At 37.5% G+C, this 18,738-nt stretch overlaps 1 protein-coding gene across 2 annotated transcripts in view; it reads left to right on the top strand.

The window, feature by feature from the left end:
* RAD51 (RAD51 recombinase) overlaps positions 1-17,536 on the top strand; it is a 29,138-nt gene extending 11,602 nt beyond the window's left edge. For both annotated transcript variants that reach the window (XM_016220417.2, XM_016220418.2), the window contains exons 4-10: positions 937-1,054; positions 1,911-2,002; positions 6,956-7,050; positions 14,736-14,849; positions 15,400-15,529; positions 15,750-15,871; positions 16,548-17,536. In XM_016220417.2, the coding sequence (XP_016075903.1) occupies positions 937-1,054; positions 1,911-2,002; positions 6,956-7,050; positions 14,736-14,849; positions 15,400-15,529; positions 15,750-15,871; positions 16,548-16,671 (795 nt within the window). In that variant the 3' untranslated portion in view covers positions 16,672-17,536. The remainder of the gene's footprint in view (positions 1-936; positions 1,055-1,910; positions 2,003-6,955; positions 7,051-14,735; positions 14,850-15,399; positions 15,530-15,749; positions 15,872-16,547) is intronic.
* Positions 17,537-18,738: the final 1,202 nt, after the last annotated feature.

Raw genomic sequence — 18,738 nt, 5'->3', positions numbered from 1 at the left:
TTTTTGGTGGGGAGGGGGTCTGGCTGAAGGTTTATTAATTTTATTGATCTTTTCGAAGAATCAACTTTTGGTTTTGTTGATTTTCTCTATTATAATTCTGTTCTCTATCTTACTACTTTATACTCTAATCCTGTTTCCTTCCTTCTGCTTGCTTAGTTTACTCTTTTCCCAGTATCTTAAGGTGGAAGATTAGGATATTTAAAATTTTTCTAATGTGGGTATTTAAGCCATAAATTTCCCTTTACACATTGCTTTTGCTGCATCCGTAAGTTTTGGTGTTTGTGTCTTTATTTTTATTCATCTCAAAGTATTTTCTGATTTCCCTTGTGATTTCTTTGACTTACTGGTTATTTAGGAGTGTAGTGTTTAATTCTCACATATTTGTGAATGCATTTATTTTTAAATTTTGGAAACAACTGATAGACTGATCATTGAAGATGTATCAGTAACTACAAAATAGAGTATAAATGTCTCACAAAAAGTAAAAGGTAAAAGAAAAGGAATAGCTGACAGAGGTGGGGAAGTAGACATGGAGGGAGAAGATATAAAAGGACACATGTCCTCATTTAACAAAGTAGAAAGTTAAGAGATACAGTCTGTGGTTGATGGAACAGGAAATGAAGGTTTAAGTATGTTTTGGACTTTGTACTGTATTGTCACATTTGTCATAAATCAGGTGAAGTACATATGTGTTTTAAATACATGAATGTATTACTTGAATTGGCAATTTAAACATTAATCTTCATGGGGTCTCTAAATTAGCTTAACCTTTAGTTGCCAGAGAGAGAAAATAATCCTAGAACTACAACTACTAGTATTTTGACGACTTCTTAAAGAGAAATCATGATGGCAATTTGTTAGATGTTGTCTCTAATATATTCCTGGTTCTTGTTTTGGTAAGCTTATTTTGTTGATTTGTTTTCTTGTCTTTCGCAGACTGAGGCAGCTAAATTAGTTCCAATGGGTTTTACCACTGCAACTGAGTTCCACCAAAGGCGATCAGAGATCATACAGATTACAACTGGCTCCAAAGAGCTGGACAAACTACTTCAAGGTGTAGTAATCCCTTATCCAATGTTATGAACTGCAGTTAGCAAAGCATCTGGGTCATAAAACTAAAGTATATGGGTAGGATTTATGTGTTAAGTGTGATTAAGAGATAAGAGAAGTATTCACATTGATGAAGTAAGACGGCTGCAGGGTGGGACGTGACTTATAAAATACTAAAGTTATCTGCCAACTAAATAATTTAAACTCTGATATTGCATTCAGATAGTAAGTTCTCTCTGCCTAAAGAAATAATTTTAACCTTCTACTTTAACGCAAGTTTGAGAATCTGGTTTCTGATTAAGATACTCCATGTTTGAATACTACATTATAGTATATACTAATCTTTAGGACTTTATGGAAAGCTGTAGTTTTTTGTTGGTGGTTGTTTTTAAGCTTTTATTTTTTAATTTTAGAGAGCGAGGAAGGGAGAGAGAGAGGGAGAGAAACATTGATTTGTTGCTCCACTTATTTATGTATTCATTGGTTGGTTCTTGTATGTTCCCTGACCTGGGATCTAACCTGCAACCTTGGCATATCGGGAGGAAACTAACCAATTGAACTACCCTGCCAGGGCAGAAAGCTGTCATTTTTCAAATTTTGAAAGCATTGGTGTCCTAAGTTAGGTTTGATTCTTGTTGCTTCCCCGAATATTTAATCATTCAAGTTTTCTCTCGTTTTTTTTTAGAGTGCAAAATAGCATAAGTTCAGGAATCACACTTAAATTTGAGTGTTAGCCCTCCCTCCTGTACCTCTGCGTCCTCCTGTAAATGTCTTTCTGATGAGCTCCAAGAACATTTCTATGATTATTGTTTCTAAACATTTGTATTGTGCTAAGAGGTTCTTTCTTATTGCCCCATTAGGAGGAATTGAGACTGGATCCATAACAGAGATGTTTGGAGAATTCCGAACTGGGAAGACCCAGATCTGTCATACATTGGCTGTGACATGCCAGGTGAGCTATTGGGCCTCTAACTAATCATATCAGCAAGAACGGGTTGATTTTCACTGTTTTCAAGCATATGTTGGGATGGGCATGAAGGCATGTTCTCTGTCCTCAAGAATCCTATGTGCTAGTTAAAAGATAGATTCCTACTGTAAAATTCTTCCACATCATACAGAGCATTGATTTCAAATACTTTCTTACCATCCACTAGGCCTCCCCTGGCTTTATCTTCCCTCTTCACTATTCTAGATTTTATGATTCATCATTAAAGTCATTCCTTTACCAGTACCCTCAGATTTACATCCTATATCTGAAGAGATGCTAATCTCAATGAATCCTGTCTTCTCAATGTCTATTCTCAAATAGCTTATCATACTGGAGAAAAATCATACCATAAAGCTGATTGACTTCACTTTAAGATGACAAACTTTTGGTTAACATTCAGTACTGCTTAGCAGATCCACCGAGGTTCTCCATTTGGGCATACTTTTTCCCACTCAGTAAGACAGCTTTATCATTTCTTCTTGAGCCTTCATGCTCTTCTGTAACACTCACTCTTAGCCAGTGGCTTAACGTGTTCTTCATATCAAATCCATGAATCCACCTACATTTATACCCACCTTTTCTTATCTTGGGTTACAGTGGAGAAAGTCCTTTCCTCTCAAAGGCCCATCCTTACCAGTGTGCTCTGGTTACTGTCTCCTGCCACCTCAAGGACTTCTGTTTTCTGCTCTACCTCTGTATAAGATGATCCTTATCAGGATACAAACTTGCCTAGTATCTCCATTAGAAAAAAACCTCCCCTGGACCCTTTCAGTTTTTTGTTCCTTATCTCCCATTTACAGGCACATTTGAAAACAGACACAGTAAGTTAAATAATTGCCTAAAATCATACTACATTTAAGTACTAGTAGATACAGGAGTCAAACCCAGCCTCAGAGCCAATGCTCTTAACCTTCATACGAGTAGAAAGTAACTGGCTTGTTCTTTGCTGTATTGCTAGTGCCTAAATCAGTGCTTGGCACTCAGTAAATACTTGGCTGGATGGAAATGATAGAATAGATATCCTAAGGTATACCTGATATAAAATAAATGGCATAGAGGAAGTTGCATAACTGTTTAAGGAAGAGAGAAGGATTACTTCACCCTAGAGTAATTATGGAATACAGAGAAAAGAGATGAGACCAGATTCCTGAAGAATGCTAAATTTGAAAAGGTAAAGAAATTAAACATTTAACTGTAGGGAACGGTATGAACAAAAGTGCAGGGGGAGGGAGGCATAATGTACTGAGAAGACAATAAACCCAATTACCTAGTTCAGAGGTTTTATTTGGAGAAGTTGTAGGGGATAAAACTTAAAAGGCCACATCAAGACCATATTTTAGAAGGTCTTGAATCCAGTATAAGAAGCTTACACTTGATTCTGTAAAGAGTGGCGATTATTCAGTGTTTTCATCTAACGCATAACATGAGCAAAATTTTCAGAAATATTCTGGTAACAACCTACTGTATGACTTGAAAGGAGACGCAAGAGCTGAGGATATTGATGTATGATTACTATAAGCATTAGCTGATCAGGCCTAAATTAAAAAAGTGACACTGAAGGGATCTAGTCAGAAGATATAAAGGGCAGCACTTAATGGTTGACAATAAAAATACCCCTCAACCCTGGCTAGGTAGCTCAGTTGGTTAGAGCATCGTCCCGATATAACAAGGTTGCAGGTTCAATCCCAGGTCAGGGCACATACAAAAATCAACCAATGAATACATAAGTGGAACAACAAATTGATATTGCTCTCCCTTCCTCTCTCCCTCTAAAATCAATAAAAAAATTTTAGAAGGATAGGAAAATATTCTGGGTCTATATGAATAAAAGTTTATCTAACAGCAAGAGGCCCAACTTGATCATCTGTTTTTCTCTTCCTTTTTCATTCATCATTTTAATGGTTTCTTCCTTCGGTTGCTCTACTGATCTTTTCATTGTAGACCAAAGTGTCACCATATGTCTTATGAGACAGCCAAATTATCAAGTAGACAGACCTAAGTCGTTGGCTCTCCTCATAAATAATTCTGCAGAGGAAAGAGTTAGGGGGATAGGAGAACTTTTTTATGAGAAAAAGAATGGTAGTAAGCTGTGGAAGCTATAGCTTATTGCCTGAGCACCATTAGAAAATTGTTAGCTAAAGGGAAATAGTACTGTTTAAATTATTGCCCTCACACGAGTCATTTGACATGATGTGTGACCCATTGAAATAGAAATGTTTTCCCCATGTTGTTCTGCCAGGGATTCATGTGGAATAAATATTTAGAGTATAGTACACAATACTTACAGTTACCAGGGAACTCAGCATGTCACACTGATGCTCTTAAATTGTATAAACAATTCTATCCTGGGAATGTTTATTAAGTAGTCAGTATTGCCTGTCAACAATAAACTGAAGCAAAATTCTCAAACATATCCTCTCTGTAAAAATAACATTCACAGGTGGCTGAATATCTTTTTTCAGAGAAAAACAATGTTAATTCATTAATAATTGAAGGGATTACATTTCACCAGCCCAACAGCTAGAACCAGAGGTATATGGAGAACATTAGATTACTACTAAAATCTAAACATCTGCTCTCATTTGTTCAGATTTTCTTAACTTAATGAAGTGAAGCCCCATTATGTGTGAGATCTCTGTCCTATAGTGAAGTTATAAAAAGTTGAGAACCAGTTAGGTTACAAAGACATGAGCAACTCCTGCTTGTTCAAAGTACTAGAGTAATTTTAAAATTCTGAGAATACAATTTAACATAAGTACCAGTTTGAAATGCACATGCCCTTTGACAGAAAATGTGACTTTCAGAACTTTTCACATATGGTCAAGTATAAATGTACAAAGAATTTACACAACAGCATTATGAAATGGTGAAAGTTTAAAACAACACGCATCACTATAAAATAGGAAGAAAAATTAGATTATGGTACTAAGCAGTTATTTAAAAAGCTAACTTGCTGGTGTGCCAGTCCAGTAACAGTGGCATTGGGAGAGCAAGGTGGAGGAGACACAATGCGCTGGAGTGCAGAGCACGTAGTCCATCCCCTTGAGACTGGCCCAACAATACACTGGGATCTTGTCCATGCCTCTGCTGTCAGTCTGCCTACCTGTGTCCAGCTACCTGTGGCATCCCTTCCTCCCTTCTACCTAGCTGGAAAAGAAACCCTTCTCATGCTAGAACTAAAGATACTAGAAAGTGAAAGAAAAGGCAGCCTCATTTATCTTAATTCCTGGGGACGAGCCTGAATGTCAAGATTTTCTCCTCCCTCAAAAACTGAGGCAGCTTCTGCTTTCTTTCCCCTTGGTCAGTAGTTCCAATCCTTTTCTTTGTCAAAACCCTCTTTTGTTGTATACATATCCTTTCCTCCTTCCATGGATTCCTGTGATTTGAAAGGTTTTATCTGCTAAGCTGCCAAATGATAGCAATCATTTTTCCCTTTGCAAATTAACAAAGCCTGCCATGACTGAGCATATGCTAAAGTCAGTGCCCTAGAGGTAGAAAATATCCTAAGTCTTCAAAGTGCTTTCTGTCCATCAGGCACTGTGCTAAACACTTAACATAAATTATTTCCTCTTCAGAACAATCCCAGAAGGTGGGTTTTATCTACATTTTACAGAAAAGGAAACAGAATATTCTTAGGGACACATAGTAAGTGTCAGAACCACATGTAATAAAAAGTGCTTGTGTGACAATGCATAGAAAATGACCTGGAAGATTACTTCTGGGAGATGGGAATGATGAAGAGAGCTTTCAATTTTTACTCTACTTTTTCTGTATTTGAATATTTAATATAAGCATATAGTACTTTTGTAATTTTGAAAATAAAGTTTTTTCTCAGAAATAGGAAAAGGAAAAAAAACTTGATGCTACCTAGTCCTTAATGTAAAATATCCTAAGGGATTTTCCTCAGAATTTATAGGTGAATTATGGCTCCACAGTAGATGTCTAGGGTAGAAACTACCTTTAGCATCATTCACCTATAATCTTTAGAACTCAAAGGTGTCTGGCATGGGTTGGGTAGCTTAAAGCAGAGATTTCATGAGCAGAGTAGCTCATGAGACAGTTTTCATGGCATTTCTTCCTTTTCTTTTTTTAACTTTTTCTATTATTTATTTTTCCTTTTTCTCCTTTTTAACATCTATATGTACTATTGGAACAAACACCTTTTTCTTCTTTCTTGCTCATACACTAAACTTGCTAGGAATGCATTTAGGGCATTGCCAAGCTCCCTTAGTAACTCACAGAATGAACTCTGTTCAATCAAGTGAAGTGTAAGTGTGGTTTGGACAGACATGCTATACTTAATTGGGTATTGGATCAGGCTCTCTTACTTATTAAAGTTAAGGCAAATGATCTTCCAAATGTTTGTACTTTTTTTTTTTTTTTAAATATGTCTTTATTGATTTCAGAGAGAGGATGGGAGTGGGAGAGATAGAAACATCAATGATGAGAGAGTCATTGATTGGCTGCCTCCTGCACGCCCTGCACTAGGGATTGAGCCCGCAACCCGGGCATGTGCCCTGACTGGGAACCGAACCACGATCTCCTGGATCCTAGGTTGATGCTCAACCGCTAAGCCACACCGGCTGGGCTAAATGTGTGTACTCTTGAAAGGACTGATCAATCTTATGTTGATATGCAGTCATAGAATTTTATCACGTACTTTGGACTATATTTCCAAGCAGCCAACTCTGGCAAGACTTCTAGCTTTACATGGTATGGGACACAGTGAGCTTCATATCTTTTATTAGCTGTATTTCTCTCAGAAGGAAATGCTCTCCTTCCTACCTCTGATTGTCACTTTGAAGTTTTGGGGTTTTTTTCCCTTTGCCTTACTGGAGGTGGGGGGGAATTTATAGAATCATTGGTAAGTGGGTCAGTTATAGTGTTCATTTCTACTGTTCTTTTTGTTCTCTCTAGCTTCCCATTGACCGAGGTGGAGGTGAAGGAAAGGCTATGTACATTGATACCGAGGGTACCTTTAGGCCGGAACGTCTGCTAGCTGTGGCTGAGAGGTAGGTTTCTGCATTAAATGAGAAAAGTATGGCTGTACCTGTAACTGTCGTGATTACCAGGGTTAGTATGGCTGAATAGTGTCTTTTTCTCTTACTACTCCATATTCCAAAGTTGTATGTATGTAGTAGAGAAAAGCATTATGTAGTCAGAAACCTATGAGTTGCTCCCAGACGGGATGAAGAAACAAGATCCAACTATATGCTGTCATCCAAAGAAACATTTTAGGTTCAAAGACTCAAATAGGGTGAAAGTAAAAGGATGAAAAAAGATTTGCATGCAAACAGTAACCATTAGCGAATTCTAGTTGCTACACTATTATCAGACAAAATAGACTTTAAGACACACACAAAATATTACTAAGGACAAAGAAGAACATTTTATAACTAAAAGGTCAGTTCATTGGGAAGGTACAACTATTACAAACATATACACATCTAATAACTGAGCCCAAAAATACGTGAAACAAAAACTATCATAACTGAAGGGTGAAATAGACAATTCAACCATAATAGTTGGGGACCAATATCTCACTCTCAATAATGGATGGAACATTTATCAGATGCCCTGATAAAGAACAACTGCAAAAAACCTATAGCTTGCATCATACTTAATGGTGAAAGTTTGAATGCTTTCTTCTTAAGATCAGAAACAAGGTAAGGGTGTCCATTTTCACCACGTATATTCCACATGGTACTAAAGGTGCTAGCCAGTGCAGTCAGGCAAGAAAATAAAAGACATCCATATTGGAATGGAAGACATAAAACTCTTTATTCGCCAATGACATGGTCCTGTATGTACAATATCCTAAAGAATCTGTACATACAAAAAAAAACCTACTAGAACTCAGTTCAGTAAGATGGTAGGCCTCAAGATCTGTGTTTCTATGTATTAGCAATGAGCAATTCAAAACTTAAGAACAGTCCCATTCACAGTAGCATCAAATATAATATTTAGTAATTGAACAGAAGTGCAAGACTGGTCCACTGGAAACTACAAAACATTACTGAGAAATTGAAATTTGCATAAAGAGAGAAACATTCCACATTGATCTATGGATTCAGCACAATCCCTATTGAAATTACAGCAAACTTTTTTGCAGAAACTGAGAAGCTGATTATAAAATTTATATTGAAATGTCAAGGACTCAGAATAGCCAAAACATTTTTTGGGGGGGAAACTGGAGGTCTTAGTCTTTCCAATTTGAAAACTTACTATAAAGCAACAATAATTAAAACAGTGTGGTGCTGGCATAGACATATGGATCAATGGAACAAAATTGAGAGTACAGAAATAAACCCTCTCATTTATAGTCACATGATTTTTGACAAAGGTACTAAGGCAATTTAATGGGGGAAATAGTATTTTCAATAAAGGGCTAACGTAGTTGGATATTCACATCCAAAAAGATGTATTTAGACCCTTATCTTACACCATATGTAAAAATTAACTAAGAATGGATAATAGTCTGGTGAATCCTCAAAAAATTAAACGTAGAATTACAGTACGATCCAGCAATTCCAATTCTGGTTATATACTCAAAAAAATTGAAAGCAGGGACTCCAACAGATACTTGTATACCAGTGTTCATAGCACACTATTCACAATAGCCAAACGGTGGAAACAATCCAAGTGTCCATCAACAGATGAATGCATAAACAAAATGTTGTATGTACATACAATGGAATATTATTCAATCTCAAAAAGGAAGGAAATTCTCACACATGCTACAGCATAGATGAACCTTGAAAATATGCTAAGTGAAATAAACTAGTTGCATCAAGGACAAATATTATATGATTCCTTTTATATGAGGTACTTAGATTAGTCAAATTCATAAAGACAAATTAGAATGGTGGTTTCCAGGGACTAGAGTGAGGAGAATGGGGACTTACTATTTAATGGGTATAGAGTTTCAATTTGGAATAATGAAAAAGTTATTTGATAATGATGATTGCACAACAATGGGAATGTACGTATTGCCACTGGACTATATATTTTTTAAAGGTTAAAATAGTAAATTTTCTGTTATGTATATTTACAATAACTTTTTTAAAAGATGATAATCTTAAATGTAAGAGCTAAAGCTATAACACTTACAGGGGAAAAAGAAACAGAAGAAAAATCTGATAAGGTTCTAGTATCCAGAATATATAAATAATTCTTACAACCAGACAATAAAATGATAACCCAATTTAAAAATGGGCAAAGAGCCCAGCCAGGCGTGGCTCAACGGTTGAGCATTGACCTAGGATCCAGGTGATCGATGTTCAATTCCTGGTCAAGGCACATGCCCTGGTTGTGGGTTCGATCTCCAGTGGGGGATGTGCAGGAGGCAGCCATTCGATGACTTTCTCATCACTGATGTTCCTATCTCTCTCTCCCCCTCTCTTCCTCTCTCTGAAACCAATAAAGATATATTTTAAAAAACCAAAAACTAGTTACCTCTAAACTCTAAAAATAAATAAGTAAATAAAAATGGGCAAAGATTTGTAAAGACATTTCTCCAGAGAAGATACACAAATGGCCAATAAGCACATGGTAAGATATTTACCATCATTAGTCAAAGGAAATGCAAATTGAAACCATGGTGAAATACCACCATTGGGATGGCTGTAATAAGTAAAGATAGTAACACACCCTGGGCAGGTGGCTCAGTTGCTTGGAGCGTCATACAAGTACACCAAAAGGTTTCAGGCTTGATTCCAGGTCAAGGCACATACCTAGGTTGCGGAGGTTGGGGCATGTACAGGAAGCAACCAATCAATGTTTCTCTCTCTCTCCCACTCTCTCCCTCCTCCCCTCCTCCTCTCTCTCTCTTCTCTCTAAACATATCCTCTGGTGAGGATTAAAAAAAAAAAAAAGTAACAAGTGTTGGGGAGGATGTGGAGAAACTGGAACCCTAATACATTGCTGGTGAGAATGTAATTGCTGGTGCAGTCAATTTGGAAAAGAGTATGTCAGTTAAACAAATTTACCTTATGGCCCAGCAATTTAATTCTGGTTATGTACCCAAGAGATGTCCACATAGAGACCTGTGTGTGGATTTTTATAGTATTGTTATAATTTCCAAAAACTGGTAACAACCCATTGTCTATCACTTGGGGAATGAATATACAAGATTTGGTTTATCCATTATATAGTATTTCCAGGATATATGAAATACTATTAAACCATAAAAAGGAGTGAAGTACCAATACATATTACAACATGGAGGAACCTCAAAAACATACTAAAGGTAGAAGCTAGACATATTGTATATGATTCCATTTATATGAAATTTCCAGAAGGGGAAAATCTATAAGGATAGAAGATCAAGTAGGTGCCTGGGGTTGGGAGTAGGAACAAAACTAACTGCAAATAGACTTAAGATCTTTTGGGGGTGATGGAAATGTCCTAAAATTGGATTGTGATGATAGTTGTACAATTCTGCACATTTACTAGAAAGTCATTGAATTTTACATTTAAAACAAGTCAATATTATAGTATTAAATTACACCTCAGTAAATGTGGTTTAAAAAAAAATTTATTATTATTTTTTTTTAATTTTCACCAGAGGATATTTTTCCCATTGCTTTTCAGAGAGAGTTGAGGGGGGGCATTGATGTGAAAGAGACACATCGATTGGCAGCCTCTCCACTCTCATGCCAACTGGGGCCGGAGATCGAGCCTACAACCGAGGTACATGCCCTTGGCTGGAATCAAATTTGGGACCCTTCAGTCCATGGGCTGATGCTCTAACCACTGAGCCAAACCAGCTAAGGCTGGTAAAGAATTTTAAGTTTCTGCATCCTAATACAACTTTCAAATAAGCTCTCAAAAGTATTTTACTTGGGAGAAAAAGGGATATCTGTAATATTTTAAACAAACGACAACAAAAAGTATTTTACTTATTTTCCCTTGTATAGGGCCAAATGTGATCATTTGGTCCCTACCACACATTTTACTGAAACTTAGTGATTAAATAGAATTTAATTACATGTTGAGATGCCAGGCTCAAGTTGGAACCTGCCTGGCTAAATTAAGAATTTTCTTTTCTAGTTTTATAATTAACCAAATTCTCTTTCCCCGTTAACAATTTGAGGAGTCCAAGCCATGGGTTAGGTACACCATTGGGCATAAAATTAGGTTGGAATAATAGTTGTAGCTCTGCCTCTGGCTTATAAAACCCCTGTCACGAAAAAAGAATTACTCTCTTGCAACCTGATCTTAGTTTTCTAAAGATGTGTATACTAAACTGTATCTTCCCTCCCGAAGTTGTTTTTGGTGGTCTTGTACAGAAATCACACTTAAAATTTTTAAGTACACTATTTTAGTAGTTGAAAAGTTCTCTTTTGGATAGTCGTTAAGATTTTGTCCAGTAACGTGAGTATTCATATAGGATAGATGAGATAGTTGAATGTTGGCTTTGAGGACAGGGACTTTGTTTTGATCACTCACATTATCCCTAAGCCCTAGAACAGGGCATTCAGAATGAATTAATATTTATTAAGTAGAGCCATGTTTATGACTATTATGTCAACTAAAAGAAAACTTTAAATTTCATTAATTAATTTTAATAATTTCTACCTATAATTGAATTTCTATTTATGTGTATTGCACTTAAATTTATATTTCTGAGAAACTTACAGGAGGGCCTCCTTAAGCTAATACCTAATTTCCCTTCATAACAGAACAGCCCTTGCTGATTAATTTTTGCCGTGCCCTGTTGAAGATTATCCACATTCAAGTGATTGTAGCTGAGGGTTCTCAGAATGTGGTCTTCAGTACAGCTACATTAGCATCACCTGGGAAGTTTCAAATGCACCAGATACACTGAATCAGAAACAGAGACTCTGAGGATAGGGTTCAGCAATCTGTTTTAACAAATTCTCCAAGTAATCAAGGTGCTTGAGAACCACGGCCACAATTGCTAGCTACAGTGTCACCATGTTTTTTGCAAGTTTTTTCCAGCACTATGAGAGAGAGAATGACAGAATCCCCTTGAGGTGATACAGCTGAGTTTTTCAAATGTATATGTTAAGAATCACCTGAGGTGTTTGTTAAATATATAAATTAGTATGTGTCTTTCTTGAAAATTGTGATTTATTAAGTCTTGTTTAGCCCAAGAATTATTATTTTATTTAAATATATTTTCCTTTATTTCAGAGAGAGGAAGGGAGAAAAAGTTGAAACATCAATGTTGAGAGAGTCATTGATCAGCTGCCTCCTGCACGCCCCCTGCTGGGGATCAAGCCCAAAACCCCGGCACGTACCCTGACTGGGAATCGAACCTCGATGTCCTGGTTCCTAGGTTGATGCTCAACCACTGAGCCACACCATCTGGGCTAGAATTTTTTTTTTTTTTAACAGGTGTTCTAGATTATTCTCATCTTTGAGGAAGTTCTGGAAACACTATAAGAGGGATGCTTATTTCCAACCAACTTTTTCCAAATTGTGGGAATTGGAAATTCCATGTTGCTTTAGGAACTTAAGCACAGAGATCCTCATAGTCGTCTTTGGGAATGCTGCTAAGAGAAAAGCCATGGTAGCTCTTTGTTTTTCTGGTAAACCATCCATGCTCTCATAGCAAAAGATATTCTCTTCCTGAAAGTAGATTACATCAATGTTTATTGAGACAAGACTAGAAGACTTATATAGTATAATACTTAGGCCTCTTGAATCTTTTTAAAAATCTTACAGCCGTAATTTAAATATGGAAAATTTTGTCTCCTATTCCCATTTTATTTGGTCAGGGTCCCAAAGTAAAATTCTGTTCTCACTCCATCTCCTTATTTTCATGCCCAGACGTAATTACTGATTCATCATCATCAGTCCAGTTAATGCCAGGGCTAACCTTTCATTTATGTTGATGGTGGTGAAAAATGGCAGATGAAATGTCCTGGAAAGTGCCAGAACTATGTGTTCCTAATATGAAGAATCCATTGTATGCTATGGAAAAGGTAGTTGGGTAGAGTGGAATCTCCTGATATGGAGATTTAGCTTATTGCAGTGTTATTTCAAGTGCTAGGACATTGTTTTGTTTTTCTATTCTTTTTGGGAGGAAAACTAATTAATAAAGCTAAGTTTCAGAAAAAAGTTTTGACGGTTTGTTTTTGTAATGATCAGTCTCCACATAGAATAGACTGCTTCTTTAATAACTGATGAAATCGCCCGACCTGTGTGGCTCAGCAGTTGAGCATCGACTTATGATCCAGGAGATCGAGGTTTCATATCCGGTCAGGGCACATGCCCAGGTTTCGGGCTCGATCCCCAGCAGGGGGTGTGCAGGAGGCAGCCGACCAGTGATTCTCATCATTGATGTTTCTGTCTCCCTCTCCCTTCCTCTCTCTGAAATCAATAAGGATATGTTAAAAATATATATATATATATTCTTTTAAAAAAACCTGGTAGAATCATAAACATAGAAACGTTTGGTTCTCAAAGAATTATAGCTCATTGATTTTTTTAAACATTCTCTTTTGAACTATTACCTTACGGGAGTCAGTGTTTTATTTTTGGACTATAATGATTTTAGGTGACATTAATATGAAAATATGACTTGGGTGAAAGTGATATATATGATTCTCTTTTTTTCAATATATCTTTATTGATTTCAGAGAGAGGAAGGGAGAGAGACAGAAACATCAGTGATGAGAGAATAATTTATTGGCTGCCTCCTGCACGCCACCGACTGGGGATTAAGCCTGCAACCTGGGCATGTGCCTTGACCGGGAATCGAACCACAATCTCCTGGATCATAGGTCGATGCTCAACCTCTGAGCCATGCCCAGCCAGGTTATGATTCTCTTTTTGTATGGATTGTGAGTAAAAGCTTTACTTAGCAACATTCAGAATTTACTAGGCATAAAGAATGTACTAGGTAGACAAGCTTATCTTTGCCCTCACAGAATTTGTAGTCTTGTCAAAGAATGGCAGGGTAGCTCCTCACAAGTGCCACAAAAAGACCTAAATCAGTTTTTTTGGAAGTGTAGAAGAGGGAGAATCACATGTATTTGAGAGGTATAGGGAAGTTTTTATGAAAGTGCAGGCATTTAGTTGAGTCTTGATAGATGCATAAATCAAATTATCTTTGAAGAAATGGGGCTCCAATATGGTACATTTAATGAGAATGAAAACTGTCTTACTCAAGTCATTCTTGTCTTAGGTAGCAATTACAAAGGTGAGAAAATAAGAGATATTTTGCATTTCTTAAATGCAGAGGGGAAAAATCATTATTGAGGTATATTTACTAGCAAGAAAAAAGAAATATATTTGTTCCTCTTGAACTTCTTAGTTTTGAGTTCTTGATTAGAAGGTTTTATTCCTATGTAATAAGTTTATATGAATTTAATAGATCTTTCAGTGATTTTTTTTTTTTTTTTTTTTTTCTCAATTCTGTCATGGTACCCTTGGTTTTTCCAGGAGAACACTGTTTCCTTATATTTGGAAGTTTTTCATTCTAGTTCAGAGTCCTCAAAGAATAAATTTTATTTATCCTGAAGTCCTGCCAGGTAGATCTGCTCCAAAGCAGTAACTGCTGTCATCTTTCTATAATTTATCTAGACTTCCTAATAGGAAGGAAGTGAATATTCTTTAGCCCCAACACCACTTACCTACCCATCCAGGTAATTTCTTTATTAGAGATTAATTTCTCATCTGCCTGAGTTATATGTGCCACCTGAAAATGTTCTCTCGTCTTTTCTAGATATGGCCTCTCTGGCAGTGATGTCCTAGATAATGTAGCATATGCTCGTGGGTTCAACACAGACCACCAGACCCAGCTGCTTTATCAAGCATCAGCTATGATGGTAGAGTCCAGGTATGTGTTTAGTAGAAAACACTGTATATGCTCCCAGGACCCTTACCCTGAACCTTATATAGGCTATTTGGCCATATTGATAGTAGCTTGAATTAGAAATGAGAAGATTTAAGTTTTGGTTCCTATTTTGACACTCTTACTTTGTGATTAAACTCAATGTTAAAAAATGAAGCCATAGGCCTGGCTTGGTAGCTCAATTGGTTAGAGCATCATCCAGATACGCCAAAGTTGCAGGTTCCGTCTCCGGTGAGGGCACATACAAGAAGCAACCAATGAATGCATAAATAAGTGGAACAACAAATCAATGTTTCTCCCTCCCCTTCCTTCTAAAAATCAATAAATACAATTAAATAAAAACATAATCCACCTGTACTTATTGGAAATTTCCCTTTGTTATATGGTACCTCAGACACGAATGCTATACAAATGTGTTAATGAAACATCTATATACACATGTAACTATGAATATGATATTTTAGCATATGAGAGGAAGGAAGCAGAATCTGACATAAGCTAGAAATGGGCTTCAGAGAGTCCTTGTTCCCTGTAGGTATGCACTGCTGATTGTAGACAGTGCCACTGCCCTCTACAGAACAGACTATTCCGGTCGAGGTGAACTTTCAGCCAGGCAGATGCACTTGGCCAGGTTTCTGCGGATGCTTCTGCGACTTGCTGATGAGGTAAGTTGTCGCATAGGGACAGAAAAGAACCACTTTTAGGGGTCACGGATTCCAGGAGCCTTCCTGGGAAGCCAAGAAATCAGGGCCTGGTATCATCAAGATAAGTTAGATATGAAGAGAGACTTGAGTTGTTCACTGGTTTGTGGGGAAAAGGGGGGGAGCAGTATAGTCCTTGGAAAGTCTATGGCCACAAAAATGACATTTATCCTTTCTCCATCAGTTTGGTGTAGCAGTGGTAATCACCAACCAGGTGGTAGCCCAAGTGGATGGAGCGGCCATGTTTGCTGCAGATCCTAAAAAACCTATTGGAGGAAATATCATTGCTCATGCCTCAACCACCAGGTAAAGTGACGGGATAGATGACTTCATCTTGGAATGTCATGTTAACTATGAAGTAGACATGAAGATATAACATTTCCCTGTTAAAGCTACTATTGTGTAATTAGAGCAGCCCTTGCTAGATCTAATTACCATGCTTTGGTTAGTATAGGTGTTTGCTTTTAGTTTATAAAAGAATTAAGCCTGGCTGGTGTGGCTCAGTGGTTGAGCACCGACCTAGGATCCAGGAGATTGCAGTTCAATTTCTGATCAGGGCACATGCTCAGGTTACGGGCATGATCCCTGGTTGGGGGCGTGCAAGAGGCAGCCAATCAGTGGCTCTCATCATTGATGTTTCTATATCTCTCCCTTTCCCTTCCTCTCTCTGAAACCAATAAAGATTTAAAAAACAAAAACCTAAAAGCCCTCAAATGTGGAGGACTGAATATGAAGAATTGATATGTCTCTTCATTATTAAAAGAATTGTTTTAATATGGAAAATCCACTGGGGAGAGGGGGCGGAAATGACAGGGCAGAAATGGTTTCCTCCAGGTTGGAAGTGCCCCAAGAAGTACAGGAAGGTTCCAAAAGTCGTTCTAGGAAACAAACATATTCAAATTTTTTTTAGTTCTACCATAAGTCGGAATAGAATTTTTTAATTATAACAACTTTGGTGTTTTGGTCTATGTCTTTGGCTCAGACTGTACCTGAGAAAAGGAAGAGGGGAAACCAGAATCTGCAAAATCTACGACTCTCCCTGTCTTCCTGAAGCTGAAGCTATGTTTGCCATCAATGCGGATGGAGTAGGAGATGCCAAAGACTGAATCATTGGGTTTTTTCCTGTGATGAACCTAAGTGCTGCAGCCTAATGGAGAAGACTGCTCCCTAGGGTTCTTTGCAGGCCTCTTCCTGTTGTGACTGCCAAAAAAAGGCTTCCGGAAAAACAGCTATTGTATTAGCTTTTCTGGTGGAGTAAACAGGCAACAGGTCCGTAGTCACAAACTGATCTGAAATGTTTATTCCTTCCCTAGAGAATATATTAATCTCTATGTGAGTTCTTTGGTTTTGGTGGGGGGCAGTTATGAAATACCTCTGACATAGTGCCCTGAGGTTGACTCAGAACTAACAGCTAGACAACCTTGTGTCTCTAAGAAAACTAACGTTGGGGAGACCTGACTCTTCTGTCTGAATAATGTTGAAAAAATGTCTGAGCAACGTGGCAAAAGGAATGGGTCTCCTCATACGTTCTTTTTCTCTGTCAGTAAAACTGTCAGATGGAGGTTCTTAAGTTTGTGTGCCTGATATCTTGTGTAAGAATTTGGTTTTAGTTAAGGAGTATTAAGCAGACCTGCTGGGCCACTAGCCTTTTACCATCTACTTGCTTGGGTGTTTTTTTTTATTGCTAAGAGTAACTCAAGATAATTTTGGAATCTTAGGCATTTCAGAGGCTTAAGTAGATTCACTGTGCGGCTGCTAATAAAGTAATTATTTGTGGTTTATAGGCTGTTTATAGGAGTTATTCTGGTACAAACTAAGTATTTCAAGATAGGGCCTTTATATCTTTTTGGCACTGGGTAGGGGTGATCAGTTTCTATTGCTTGAAAATTTAAAAGGGAAGTCCTACATTCAGGTGATTGAGCTTATTGTCCTTCAACCTAATAGATTAATACAAGATGTATATGTCATGGCTTTCCTGTGGCCATTGTTTTTATTCTGTAAGTCTCATGTTGTAGAGGTCTGATGCTTCCCTGGATTATTCTACTTCCAGGGTTCACAATATTATTCTTCCCCTTCACACTTCCACTCAGGATGGATTTTAACCAATTTCAGAGGACCTCTCAGCTAGTATTGGGAGGAAAGGCAGTGAAAATCTCTGCTGGTGCCTGTGTAGATTTTACTATATGTAGGAAGATAGGGAGATATAATTTAATGCAGCTTTGTTTTAAAAGCAGTTCTGGAGGTCTTCTCTTACCAAAAAACAAACCTGGGGTGGTATAATAAAGCCACAGTGACAGATTCTGGAATGAAAGCTTGATTTTTGTATAAAAGCATCTCGGTCTTTTAGGACCTATAAAATATTTAAATACCTTTGACCTAGAAATTTGTCTCAATTTTTCTTGTAGGTGGGATTAGGCTTTGTGCTGCTGGCTCTGAGTGAACATGAGTGGGTCAGGGAACGCCTGCTTAGTTGGACTAGGCCAAAAATCAGCTCTCTGCCTGTGTTTTACAAGTAACTAAAATTTTCACTGAAATAGCATTAACCAGAGCTTATTCTAAACTCGCTGGTGCTATTTTTCTACTTGTCTGCAACAGCCTCTATAGTAGGAAACAGTTAAGGAAGTGTCAAGAGTAAGGAGCTGATAACAAAGATAGGGGGATATAATCACTTCTAGTCAAATTTGGTTTATTTTAAGTTGGTACCAAAATATATTCCAGGCAACTCCTCAGATCATCATTTCACAGTCTCATAAACTTTGTGCACTGCTACTGTTCCAAAAGCAGCCAAGACTGGAAGTCAAGTGGTCCAGCCCCTCAGCCCAGGATCACAGTTAGAATCCACATGATAGGTGAGAAGAGGGCAATATCCATGGACTACCAAGCCTTCCTTTTACCCTTGTAGGTAGGATGTGATCTTAGGACTATATAATCTGGTGTTGAATATTATTCAGTGAAAAAGATTAGAGAGTACAAGTTCTGTGTTTTGTTCCTATAGCTCTTTGAAGTTCATTCACCTTACCAGCAGTTGAAGGCAGCCTTCAGTTCTCTACCCACACTCAACCCTAGGACAAGTCTTGATTTTTCAAGAATTCACTTAAGGGAGAATACAACAGAAACCCAGGTCTCAAGTACCTCCCCAATTTCAGATTAATTAAGGGATTAGAATAAATTAA

This window comes from Miniopterus natalensis, chromosome 1 (assembly GCF_054644295.1).
Source record: "Miniopterus natalensis isolate mMinNat1 chromosome 1, mMinNat1.hap1, whole genome shotgun sequence".
Classification (NCBI taxonomy): domain Eukaryota; kingdom Metazoa; phylum Chordata; class Mammalia; order Chiroptera; family Miniopteridae; genus Miniopterus; species Miniopterus natalensis.
This window is presented reverse-complemented; position numbering and strand designations above follow the sequence as displayed.